The sequence below is a fragment of the Balaenoptera musculus genome, chromosome 21 (genome assembly GCF_009873245.2).
Source record: "Balaenoptera musculus isolate JJ_BM4_2016_0621 chromosome 21, mBalMus1.pri.v3, whole genome shotgun sequence".
Taxonomy (NCBI): domain Eukaryota; kingdom Metazoa; phylum Chordata; class Mammalia; order Artiodactyla; family Balaenopteridae; genus Balaenoptera; species Balaenoptera musculus.
The window spans coordinates 9,491,541-9,504,861 of record NC_045805.1 but is presented as its reverse complement, the minus strand read 5'-3'; the positions used below and the strand labels follow the sequence as shown (position 1 = coordinate 9,504,861).

Genomic DNA, 13,321 nt, shown 5'->3' with positions numbered 1-13,321 from the left:
GGCATCTCCATGCAAGCAGACCTTGCTCTGCTTGAGACCTAGCTCTCTGTTCGTAACTCTTTCCCAATTATCTACAAGACTGTGTGGCTCACTATGGAGAACGGTATGGTGGTTCCTTAAAAAACTAAAAATAGAACTATCATATGAACCAGCAATCCCACTACTGGGCATATACCTTGAGAAAACCATAATTCAAAAAGATACATGTACCACAATGTTCACTGCAGCACTATTTACAGTAGCCAGGACATGGAAGCAACCTAAGTGTCCATGAACAGATGAATGGATAAAGAAGATGTGGCACATATATACACAATGGAATATTACTCAGCCATAAAAAGAAATGAAATTGAGTTATTTGTAATGAGGTGGATGGACCTAGAGTCTGTCATACAGAGAGAAGTCAGAAAGAGAAAAACAAATACCGTATGCTAACACATATATACAGAATCTAAAAAACAAACAAAAAAAATGGTTCTGAAGAACCCAGGGGCAGGACAGGAATAAAGGTGCAGACGTAGAGAATGGACTTGAGGACACGGGGAGGGGGAAGGGTAAGCTGGGACAAAGTGAGAGAGTGGCATGGACATATATACACTACCAAATGTAAAATAGATAGCTAGTGGGAAGCAGCCGCATAGCACAGGGAGATCAGCTTGGTGCTTTGTGACCACCTAGAGGGGTGGGATAGGGAGGGTGGGAGGGAGATGCAAGAGAGAGGGGATATGGGGATATATGTATACACATAGCTGATTCACTCTCTTGTACAGAAGAAACTAACACAACATTGTAAAGCAATTATACTCCAATAAATATATTTTAAAAAAAGTGTGTGGCTCAAAAATTTGCTGAATGAATACGTTTTGTTTTGCTACTTGTAATAATTACTATTGTGTTAAATAAGAAGAGCACTGAAAAGAAGAAAGGAAATGTATATAAATGCAAAGGGTGAGTAGGTGATACATATTAAAAGAAAAATAAAAGGTGACCACTTCTAAGATGTGTAAAGTTAACCAGGAACAGAAGAATTAACTAGGGAACCTCAGAGCCTCAAAGAAAATGGATATTCCTGTCTCCGTTTATCATAAAGCACACACACACCACTTACAGAAAACAGAAAAGAAACAAACAAATATAAAACCTTCTCCACCGTTCTGTCCTGAGGACCAAGCATCATTCTTCTGGGCATATGGGGACATACAATTATTGCTACACACAAAGCCTGTGTCTGCCTCTCCGCAGTCGTTCTTCACTTCTGTACTGCAGTCTGCACACTGCTGATGCTGTCTCCATCATGTGTGCGTGTGTGTACGCATACACATGCATACACATGTGTGTATGTGAGTGTGCATGTGTCTGTAATTCAGGTTTTGGCTTAAAATGCAAGCAAATCAAAAGCACACACCTTGTTTTCTATTGTCTTTTGAGTGCCAAGAAGAGATATAAAAATAAGTAAATTTGGCTAAAGAAGTCAAGAGTCAGAGCTGAGCAAAATGAAGAGAGTGCAGGTGTCGCTGTGACAGAAAAGAAATGATGTTGGGAAGGGAAAGTCCAGAGACCTGAGAAGGAAAGTCACATGACCCTAACTCAGTTCATGAAAGAGTCTGCAAATATTAAATAGTGATGATGGGGAGGACGCTGACAACAAAAGGGCTGGTACAGAGAGGGGAATATATTGGAGAGTTGACAAGGACGAAGTAATGAATCAATAACACAAGATGAAGGATGACGGCCCAGAAGAATACAAGGGAGCCCCTAACGTGCAGTGAAGGGAAGCTGGCAAGGAACCCAACTTTCCTGGCAGAGTTCAGTGACATACAAGAAAAGTAAACAGACCCCATCATGGCATTTGGGCTGGAATGGTGTCTGTGAGGGAAACACAAGGATGCTTAGTGCAGTGTTATAGCCGACAGTGGTGTCTAGTCTCTGCTTCTCCACCAATCTGTGACTCCCCTAATGGGAAAAGAAAGTGTATTGAACTATATCTATTCAAATTCCATTTCTAAACAGCTTAAAGTGTTGTAAATTGAAATGAATGCCTTTTCTGTATCTGTATGAATTTGTTACTTCAAATTATGTACAAAATCCGCTGAATAATAAAAGAAGTCAATGCTCCTTCCCCCAAAAGGACTCTGATAAACAGCTGTATTTTCTTAAAAGCATTGAACATAAAGCAAATTTTCTTATTTGTCTTTAGATGTTGAGTTATTCATTAAATCAAAGGTGCAATATAAATGTATAAATTGCTGTGACTGGTTACCCATCTCTTAAACATCTCTCAAATCCATTTTCTTCTCTCCAAGTCTGATGCCGTTGTGCTGATTTAGGTTCATATTGTCTCATAATTAAAATAAAGTCCTGAGGTTTCCTGCTTCCATCTTGTGCCCTTCAAATCTGTCCATCTGACTGTGGGCAGAATGGTCTCTAAGACATAATGTGCATTATAATATCCTTCCTTCCCTCCATGCCGTGCCCTACACTGACACCCTGGGCCATTAGCATCACATTTAAACCCTTTACCTGCCATTCAGGGTTCCATTTATGTCTTTTTGAATCTAGCTTTATTATTATTAAGAATAATAATAAAGAGAAGGAGGAGGAGGTGAAGGAGGAGGGAAGAAAAGGAAGAGATGGAGAAAGAGGGAGGAGCAAGGGGAGGAAGAGGAGGAAGGAGGTATTTGTCTTAGTACTTGGAAGACAACGTTTTAGGTGTTTTACACTGATTTTATACTTTTCACAACAACCTTCGAAGGTGGGTGCTGTTAACACCGTAAGGAAGTACTGGGGCTCAAAGCCATTAGACATTAAATGGTTGTTTTTTGTATGCCACCTAGTCTGTGATATTTTGTTATAGCAGCCTGGACGAACTACATAAGACAATGTTCAAATGTCTTAAATCACTTCAATCCTGAGTTTAACACCAAAAGAATACTACTCTGAGGAGCTCACATTAAAATTAGGTACTAAAATTATGCCAGCACAAAATGTATTTGAGAAAAAAATAAACACTCACACTCACACACACATATATGCATATATCAAAGGATTCCAAGGAAAGCTGTCTTCCTGTTTAATCCTTTCAACGAAAACCCCTGGGATAAACGTTTGTGAGCATTTGCTAGTAATTCCCATAATCTGTGGTTCACTAACCACCTATTACTTTTAGGGAATTTGGTCACAGGACTCCTCAAGAGTTTTACCTGAGAAAATATGGATTGTTGAATGTGTTTACAATAAAATATATTAATAAATATCTTATTACTGTGTTAATTTTTACTGAATTTCTACTAGACTAGTTCGGCAAGAACAATTGTTTTAGAAACCTGCTTCTCCACTAAATTGAATCTTCTTGAGGAACTTTGTTTTTTTTTTTCAACTTTCTGCCTACATATCAGGTTCTCCTAATATATGCATATTAATATAATACACATAATACACATTATATTAATACATATAATTCTAATATGCATTATATATAATGTGTTTTAATATAATATACACTAGGATAATTATATATGTATATATATAAACATATGTAAGTGAATGGATTTCTAGTATTCCTTTTAACTTGACATCCCTCAGTACTATAAATTGTAACATACGTTACTAAGAGACACAATGAACTTCCCACAATAATTACTTTCTATCAGCCCTTTTATGTTACCACTTGGTATAAACTGACACAGGGAACTTGGTTATATAATGGTCAAAGCAGACCTAAGACCAGGAAAGAGTATAAATCATCATGAGAGGGTTAATCTTTCAAAAAAAGAGGAGTTTACTAACTAATCTCTCATTGACTCATCAATTTGGAAATTGATTTTAGATTTCTATTCAATCTTATTTCTTAAAGTTTACAAAGCATGTTAAACAACAAATTAAGGTATACCAACAACTTCTTATCTAGAATCCTGTTAATGCTTCTAGCAGGAGTCACTGTCTGGAAACCTTTACATAACTGTTCTTTTCTCTTATGCTGAATATGTAATATACCTTCATCACCATGCGCTTCATCGGGAAACCCCCTTATGTGGACTGTCTCCCAAGGAATCAAATTAAGCCTAATTATACTTAATGGCAATGGCTGCTGCTTAATTTGGATGGTAATTCTGCTTAATTGAGATGCCTTCAGGTGACTAAGTAGTGCTCTTGTAAGAAGAACAGTGTGTTAGTCTATCAACTGGAAGCCTTGGTTCTTCTCTGAACATTTCAACAAAATAAATAAAGGAAGGCAAAGAATTTTCTGAAGCAGTATAACACAAAATTCCTGAAATTTAAGTTGTGAAGTGTTACGTGTTCAGAGTCAATAAAATATGTATGAAGTCTTTAGAAAAATCTATGTAAATGTACAAAAACATGAGAGAGAAAAGTGAACTTGTATAACGAGAAAAATGTATAAACCCAAACTGCATAAATTTCATTTGTCACTTTGCAGTTTGGCCAAGTTTAAAAATCAACTTCAAAACATCAAAGGACATATTTAATGAGTTTTAACTAATTTTAGTCCACTGGTGTCTGGTAAAACAGGATTATAATGGGATCTGAAACATTTGAAAAGCAAAAGATCAATCTGGTGATAAGCAAAATCTCTTCCTTTGACCTTTTTACTTGTCTGCATGTGACAGACATGACTGGTTACCCATAACCATTGGCCCTTTCTCTGGCTTCCAGATGGTTCTTTCCTCAGGCTGTCCATGATCCGGATTGTGGACATTTTACTCAATTGGACCAGAAGGGAAGCCTCTGGGAATTTCTAGAGAATTCCTACCATTTCTAAGAAAGACATGCCACATTTCTTCACTGAACACTGAATGTGATGGTGTGGCAGCATCTTGTGACCTGAGGGGGATGTTATCACTGCTCTGGAGACCCAAGCAGAAAAGAAAGGCAAACACTTGAGCCCTCAGCAAAGTTACTGAGTTCCTGAATTAAACCTGGAATCTCCCTGGCTCTGCATGAAATAGTTTTTCCCTAAAACTTCTGGCTTTTAGTCAGCTCTTCTATTATCTACAGCCAAGAATATCCTATTGACGCACTGAATAACCTATTATTTCACTTCCTTGTGGTTCTCGTCAAAGTGATAATGGAATAGATAGCTACAAAAGAAATAACTCTTCTTTAGGGAGGAAGAAAGCTAACGAAGAGGCTATCACAGTGCAGTGCAAAGAGCACATGTGTTTTTATCCTTCAATAAGAGTAAGTAGCTGTGCAATCTTACCTTCCCTGGGTCTCAGCTTCCTCTCTGTCAGGTAAAGGGTTGAGACAATGGGAACTCTAAGCTTCCTTTATTTGCACAGAGATATCAATTATTCCAGTACGTACAGTGTGGATGAAGAACGTCGCCTGCTGCATCAGTAAACAAAGGATGTTGTGGCCGTCAAGCCACCAGCCTCTGCACCCTGAGGGGGTTCAGGCTGGAGAAAAACAGGACACTGGCCCTAGACAGTTGAGGTGCGTATCAAAGGAATGATTTCATTGAGCCCAGACTCTTGCATCTTCCCACACATAGAAAAGCGCTAAATTCCTCAACTTGAGAGGTCTGGTTTTCTCTTATTAACAGGGATCTTTGGATGTCCGACTGCCTGTTTTTTCCCAAAACCTCCGTTATATCCTGGCCCCTCCCGTACCTCTTCAGAGCAGTCCCTGAGATCTATATGAGAGGCTGTCTCCTGGGCTTACGTCCTCAGTACATCTGCCAAATAAAACTAATCCTCAACTTTTAGGCTGTGCTTTTTTTTCAGTTGACAATTGGAAAGAAATAGAAACACAGATATACAGGCATATGTTCCATATAGGAAAATATTTATGATTATCCCATATGTAATCTGGATTTAAATGATTTTTTAAAATATTGGAAGGGAGTTATACAAATCCCCTGACGATTTAGTTTGGAGCCACTCCTTTCCCTGTTGGAACACCAGGGTATCCCACTTCATCCATACAAGAGTTTAGTATTTTAAAACTCTACGTGGCACTTCTAGTTGCAAGATCACTACCATTCATGACAGTGGAGCCAAGTCCACCCTCCAGCTGGCCCTGAGAGAAAGATGATGCCACCATCAGGATTCTCTTTGGCTCCTTCTGTCTCCTCTGCATGATGTCACACACATCCCAGGTTTCAGCAGCTAAGGAAACACCTGGGAATTCCGAATTGACCTCTACCAGGGAGACCCACTTGGAGATACAGCAGGCACCTCACTCTCACTATGCCTAGAGCCAAACTCATCATCTCTTCCCATAAAAGACTGGTTTCTGAGGCCCTTTCCCTGGTTCGAGGTAGGGAGAACTTAGAATCTATTGCTCCAATCAGGAATAATTAGGAGAATAAAGAAGGGCATTATCATCAGTAATTATGCAAGGACAGCGCATGTCCACCAGGACTCCCCAAGGAAGCTAGACCCTGTGCCCATTCTGGTCAGGGCTTCACCACACACCCCAAAGCCATTCTTGATTCCTCCTCCTCCTCCCCCCTCACAGCACCTGCACTTGAAGCCATGTGGACACAATGTTAAGCAAGAGAATCAAAACCACCTGCCCATGGCTCCTCACCCCTTACTCCACACCTTCCACCCATCAGTCATCAAGTTTTGCTGAGTAGATATTAAAAGTTCTCATCACAAGAAAAAATACGTGTAACTGTGTGAGGTGATGGATGTTAACTAAACTTATTGTGGTGATCATTTAAAAACACACACCAAATCATTACGTTGTACATCTTAAACTATACAATGTTATATGTCAACTATTACATCACAATAAAACTGGAAAAAAAAGAGCGTAAACATAACCTCCAGAACCAGTAGGAGGCAAGCACACTGAGAGAATACTCACTAAGAATTAATTGAATCTAAAACTGGCTTTGCAACAAATGTAGACAGATACACACACAATGCAGCAGCAGATTTTCAATTAAAACAACAAAATTTAAGGGTGCATGACATTCACCAGGTTGTTCGTTGTAAACAGTTGCCCAGGCAGAGTGTTGATTTCATCAGGTACGCAGAGGGGGAAGATGAGAGCCTTACCTTGTCTGGATCTGTTGTGGTGATGACCCACACACAGTGTGCATTGTCTTCGTACTGAACTGGGTAATTAGGGGAGGTAATGACACCACTGGGCCCACGCAGATTTGATCCACACGTTCTAGCTAGAAGTACATAGAGATGATATTATTTTCCACAGGATTTCATCTGTGTGCTGAAGACACAAGATATACATGGAACTTCAAGTTATGTATCTAGCATTTATTGTAATGAAAAGCTATTTGTGAACTCAAGTTGGCAAGTAGATTTTACTCAGCCTTCAGGACCCTTGCTTGGTATCTGCAACGTTTACCTGGAACTCTTTATTATATTATGTTTCCCAAGGCACTGCCATTCACAGAATGACTTAATTACAATAGCACCATGGACAATGTCAAATCAAATTAGTCCATTTCAAGCGCCATTCTGACTCAGAGACGGTCTGTAGAGACCTTTGGTTGCACGCAGTGCAATAAGAATTCAGGACACCAGAGTTAGTGTCTCAACTATGCCCTACACGATATGACCTTGAACCAGTAATCCCGACCCCCCGCAGCTTCATCCTTTTCAAAGATGGTGGAACAGATGATATTTAAATTTCCTCTCAAGTTTTACACTGTATCATTGTATTCTGTAACAAACTGTACCAATTTCCTTATAGCACAATGCAAATAAGAACTTAAAATACAGTTGAATTTGTGAAGAAATAGAAACGGTGGCTCTAAAAGGAAAAAGAAAATACCTTAAAAATGAAAGACCAAGTAAATCACGGAAGTAACATAACCCAATAAGAATGACTAAGTTTTGAATATAAAAATATTTCAACTGACCTCCACTTTAAGAAAGAAGCCTTTAAAAAATCAATACACAATTTTGTAAATCACATGTCAGCCTGAACTCCACTCTTAACATTAATAATTTAAACTGGGTTTGAGAAAAGAGCAGAAGAAACTAATTTCACAAATAAGAACTAATACAAGAGAAGCTCAGGTTCATTTTCCTAAGATATCATATCACACGAACTGATTAAACTGCTGTCCACCGAAGAGTAGATTTTATTCATAACCCACCCTTCCTTCCTTCCTTTTGTTGGCTGAGCAGGTCAGGTATTGTCCTAAGAGACTGAGCTACAAGAGAACAGGATTCTGACCCCCAAGGGCCAGGTTGTAGGGGAGGAGTCACAGAAACCATTTAATGGGGAAATCCCTAACTGCCCTCCAGGAATATCTCTCTCTCTTCCATTTACATTGATACAGCAATAATATCGATAATGCCTATTCCTAGTATTGTAATTGTCAATGTACAGATCTCTCTTTCCAACAAGGTTGTGGTTCCCTTGACCTTGGGAAAGCATCCTTCCCTCACTTATCTGCATATCCTCAACACCATATCTAATGTTGATAGTTGCTGACGTAAAAAATGTGGGAAGCTGACTTTACACAACATTTCAGGTACTTGATACTTACTATGAAAATAATTAGCTAAGAATTAATCTACTCTACATTGATTAATAAAAACATATGAAAGTTAGCTTTTAAAATATTGGCATTTGCTTTCCAGATGAACAACACTTTTTAATAAATATGGATAAAGTGTCACCTGGTTTTCAAAACCCAGTAGGCGTGTTTTGGCTCCAAAGGTCATTGAACAGAGCAGAGCCCACAAGCACACACACCTGTGCTGTATGATTTCCCTCTCCAGTGAGTCTGCTTTTAGGAACACATTCTCGAGAGGATCATGAACTTCAGATCCGAAATTTTCTTAAAGCCCTCTAATATTACGGGTATTAATTACAGAAACTTAGAAGAAAAGTTATCAATAAAATTTGAGTTATCATACCTTTGTGTTACCCTACTTTGTGAAATTTCACACTGAAGAGCTGACAGAAACATAGAGTGTTACTCAATAAATATCTGTTGACTAGTTTTAAAGTAATATTATCAAAGTGCCATCCTAAGCATCTCAAACTTTGAAAAAAGACATGTGAAGAATGTGTGCAGTGGGGAACTAATGTGTTACATTACCACAGACAATTTGTATTCATCCAATCATCAGCCCCAGCTGTCACTCTGCTGGAAAGTTCACCAAATCTGACAGCCTGTCAATGGCCCTGGGTCTTAGTTGTTTGCTTTGAAGCTTGACCTCAACTTGACTTATTAAAATTGGTTCCCAGCTCTTCATGAAATTCACCTTACCCACTGTTTGGGGAGATAGGATTTTTAGTGATTATATTTTTAGTGAGATAACTATTAGTAAAATTTACATAGGGAACCAGCACATTTTCTACATTTTCCTGCATACATGGTACTGTGTTTCACACAGAACAAGTTATGAATCCAGTCCCTTCAGAAGTATTTCTCACCAAAACTTGTCAAATTAATACATAAAATATTTTTTCGTTTTCTTAGAACTATGTCCCTATTTTTGCAGTACCTTTTCCTAATAAATTAACTTTTTAACTCTTTTTTCTACCCATACTTTTAATCAAGCCATCAAAATAATCAGCTGAAATGAAGTATGTGGGAATATTCAGGGCAGGGATTTTGTTTGTTTTTTTTTCCTCCCTGTATAAACCTCAACAATCAGAACAATTCCTGGCATTCAACAGTTACCCCATAGATATTTGTTGATGTATTTTTTGAGTAGGTTGATAGGCTTAAATAATATGATTTAACTCTAATTATTTACTTCTAATACTCTTTCTTGGGAAACTGTTGAAAATTTTAGCTAGTACCTCAGTCTTTGCCTTTCTAAGTCGTCCCCATTCTAATCATCTGCCTCTTCATCATGTGATCATCCTACCGTCATCACACCAATTACGATTCATTAGGTACTAGTTTCTTATATCAAGGCTTTCCTACTAGTCAGAGACAATTCTCAGATTTTCTACTGGCCACAACTCAAAGTTCAACCATCTACATGTAGAGTCGCTATCAGATAATAATAATGTTTCTTGAGTTATCATGATCTCTGTGTGCCATTATCCAAATCCACATGGTGGTTGAAGTACAGACTGGACATTATCTTCCATGTCTCCCGCAGATGATCTATTGCCTGGGGTTTTTTCTCTACTCTCTGGTTCTGCTGCAGGAAGGGTCACACCAAGCTTCAATTTCTCTGAATTGTATAGTGGAGCGAGCAGAGTGAACTCTACTCCTTCCCCTGTAGCTGCTCAGACACAGAGAAAGCTTAGCGCCCTGCTCTGATTATGATGAGCAATCTCACTGTGTCCTTGCAGACGGGGAACTACTTCCCAAACAGTTGCTTCTGGATTAAACACACATTGGATTAGTCAACAAAGTATTTAATTAAGCAAATAATTAGGTAATTACAATATACTAGTGCCAAGCAAGTTTTTATAGCAAGATTTAAATGCATTCCCATAATGGAAATGTATATACACATTTATACGTATTGCAGTTGAATATCACTTTCTGCTCCTGCAAAGGCTTTCCCCCTTGTCAAAACCTTTTTGGAAATATAACACCTAATGTAAAGTAATTTACACTTAAATCTTAAAAATGCTTAATAAATGTTCTTTGATAATAACCACGACCTAATTAATGTGTAGCTAATATCACTCATGTGACAGTGTTCTAAATTTGTAAACTCAAATTTTGCTTATATCTTACATGTTTTTAAGATAAAAGCAGAATTCACAAAATGATCATTGGAAATATAGATCAAGAAGGAAAGTGGAAAGGGAGTATAAAACTAACCAATTCTGAACGTCAATCTGTGCCATTTATCCATTTAATCACTGAATATTTATTATGTATAAAACATTTGTTTCACATAATTTATCTTATATAATTTGAAGTAGTCATTTATCTATTTATGTATAATCAGTTCCAGGAATCTTTACTGTTCTATAGTAACTACTTAATTAATCAAAATAGTTGAAGAGAATAATATTCTAATTGACCAAACTTAAATTAATAGGATATCTGGACTCACATCTGAAGCTTTTTTCAAGCACATTAAGAATTATACTGGATAGTGTATATCTTGTATGATTTAGAAGAAAACCACAGATTTTATGTCTATAACCAGACTGTCAACCAAAATGCAGAAAGTATGTCAGAGGTTAAGAGCTTGCTTTTCTTAATCACACCTGAGTTCCAGGCCTGGTTTATGAAGTTACTAGATGTCTTATCTTAAATTATTTCATTTTAAGCCTCTCAGGTTATCCACATAATAATCATAACTTCATCTATGATAGCTGTAAGGATTGAAGGAAAGAATTCGAGTAAAGCCTTCAGCGCATTGTCTGACACACCATAGCATAGGGAGTAAGGAAATATACAGTAAATGCTTTGTAAGAGTTGGGCACTGTTTCAGGCATAGAGGATACAGCAGAGAGAGAACAAAATTAAGTTCCTTGACTTCCTCAGGCAATTAAACACCTGACCATCTAATTCAGGAGGATATTTGACCTTTACAGAAAAGCAGAGTCAGGGTTCAAAGCATATCTGGAAGAGGGTGGGCATGGAAGGGTTTGGATAAGACAACATCTGATGACCAGTGTAGGATGGAGACCCATGTGTACAGCTGGGGCAGAAGTGTTCCAGGCAGAAGGCAAACAAATGCAAGGGAGCTGTCACAAACTTCCCAGGCAGGTTCTAGGAACATAATTAGCACCAAATTCACATTAGCTTTCAGGTCGTTTTATGTCAGTAGAATTTGAGAGGAGTGGTATAAAAATACATGGCTTTGTTATTTCCAGTAACTTAATAAAAAATAGAGAAAAACATGTTTTTTTCCCAAGTGACATTCAAGTAAAGAGTATAAATCCTTACAAGTCTAGAAGCGAAACCAGAAATTTATCCAAATTCACTGGAATTAAAGTAAAAGTTAAAAGTGTGAGAAATTAAGAGGTACAAACTTGCAGTCATGAAATAAATGAGTCACAGCATAGGGAATATAGGCAGTAATAATTTAATAACTTTTTATGGTGACATATTGTAAGCAGACTTATCATGGTGATCATTTTGTAATGTACAGAAATACTGAATCACTATGGTGTGTAACAGGAACTAACATGGTGTTGTAGGCGATTATACTTCAAAAACAAACAAATGAACAAACAAACTCATAGAAAAAGAGATCAGATGTGTGGCTACAAAGACGGGGGATGGTGTGAGGGAGGAAGGTGGTCAAAAGGCACAAACTTCCACTTATAAGATAAATAAGTACCAGGGATGTGATGTGCAGCGTGATAAATACACTTAATACTGATGTCTCTTATATATGAACATTCCTAAGAGAGCAAACCCTGAGAGTTCTCAATATTTTTATATCTATCACAAGGAAATATTTTTTCTTTAAAACGTGTGTATGCTTCTTTAAATCTCTGTGCTCACAGATACCTGATATAATAATCAGTATTAAAATATAATCTTACAATTGGCTCTGGACCTTTAATCTGGTAGAATGAAGTCATCTTGCAGGTATAAATGGTCTTTTCACTACTATTTAAAAGGTCATTTCTGTATGGACAGAAACTGTGAGTAGGGAAGAATAAACTGTAAAGTTCTTGGTAAGTGAAAAGTTAATAAGTTAAGGGTAATTCTGAGCTAACCTGACCTGGAATCCCAAGATAATAATAACTTTATTCTGTGACCCTTGGTAGCTCTAATTGGCTTCCATGTAACCACAGTTAGAATTGCAAAAAACACTTCACTTTTCTTATGTGCCCTTTCAACTCAGAGAGCAACTAAAAATATTAATTCCACAGATCAAAGTGCCTTAGCATTAAAAGAAACTCTCTCTATATATCCCCCCTAAATATTGATGGAATGAAATGCCAGCTGGAACATTTTACTTAAAAAAAAGAAGTATATCCTCTTCTTCTCTTTTTTGTTTGCTTATTTAAAAAATCTACTGCTAGTTAAAGATACTTATACAGTTTCAAACAGCTCATATTTTACCCTGTGAAAAATCATAATGGTTGTTTTCATATCCCTAAATGAAGTAAGCATAATTTCAAACAAAATCACTTGTGTAATTACTGAGCTATGGCAACCATTCATCCCTGTGGTAACAGGAAGAAAAGGTAACATCTCCCATTCTCAGAGCTAATTAGCTAATGTAAGTAAGCATTGGCTTAGGACCCAGTGTCCAGATGTGAAAGATCACTCCTGCCTCACTGCAATTTATCAAATGCCTCTATCAGATATTCCTTCTGTGGAGAAGGCATGATAATTACTTAAGAGTTAGAGACCCTTCAAGAAGAAGGGAGCCTTGAGAATCAGTCCTTCCTTAACTGACTGAGCTGAAATCTCATAATGCATGCAATG

At 37.6% G+C, this 13,321-nt stretch overlaps 1 protein-coding gene across 1 annotated transcript in view; it reads right to left on the bottom strand.

Moving 5' to 3' along the window:
• Nucleotides 1-13,321, bottom strand: part of CSMD1 (CUB and Sushi multiple domains 1) — a 1,821,542-nt gene that overhangs the window by 482,839 nt on the left and 1,325,382 nt on the right. Inside the window, exon 10 of the mRNA XM_036838958.1 lies at nt 7,026-7,147. Coding sequence (XP_036694853.1) covers nt 7,026-7,147 — 122 coding nt within the window. The remainder of the gene's footprint in view (nt 1-7,025; nt 7,148-13,321) is intronic.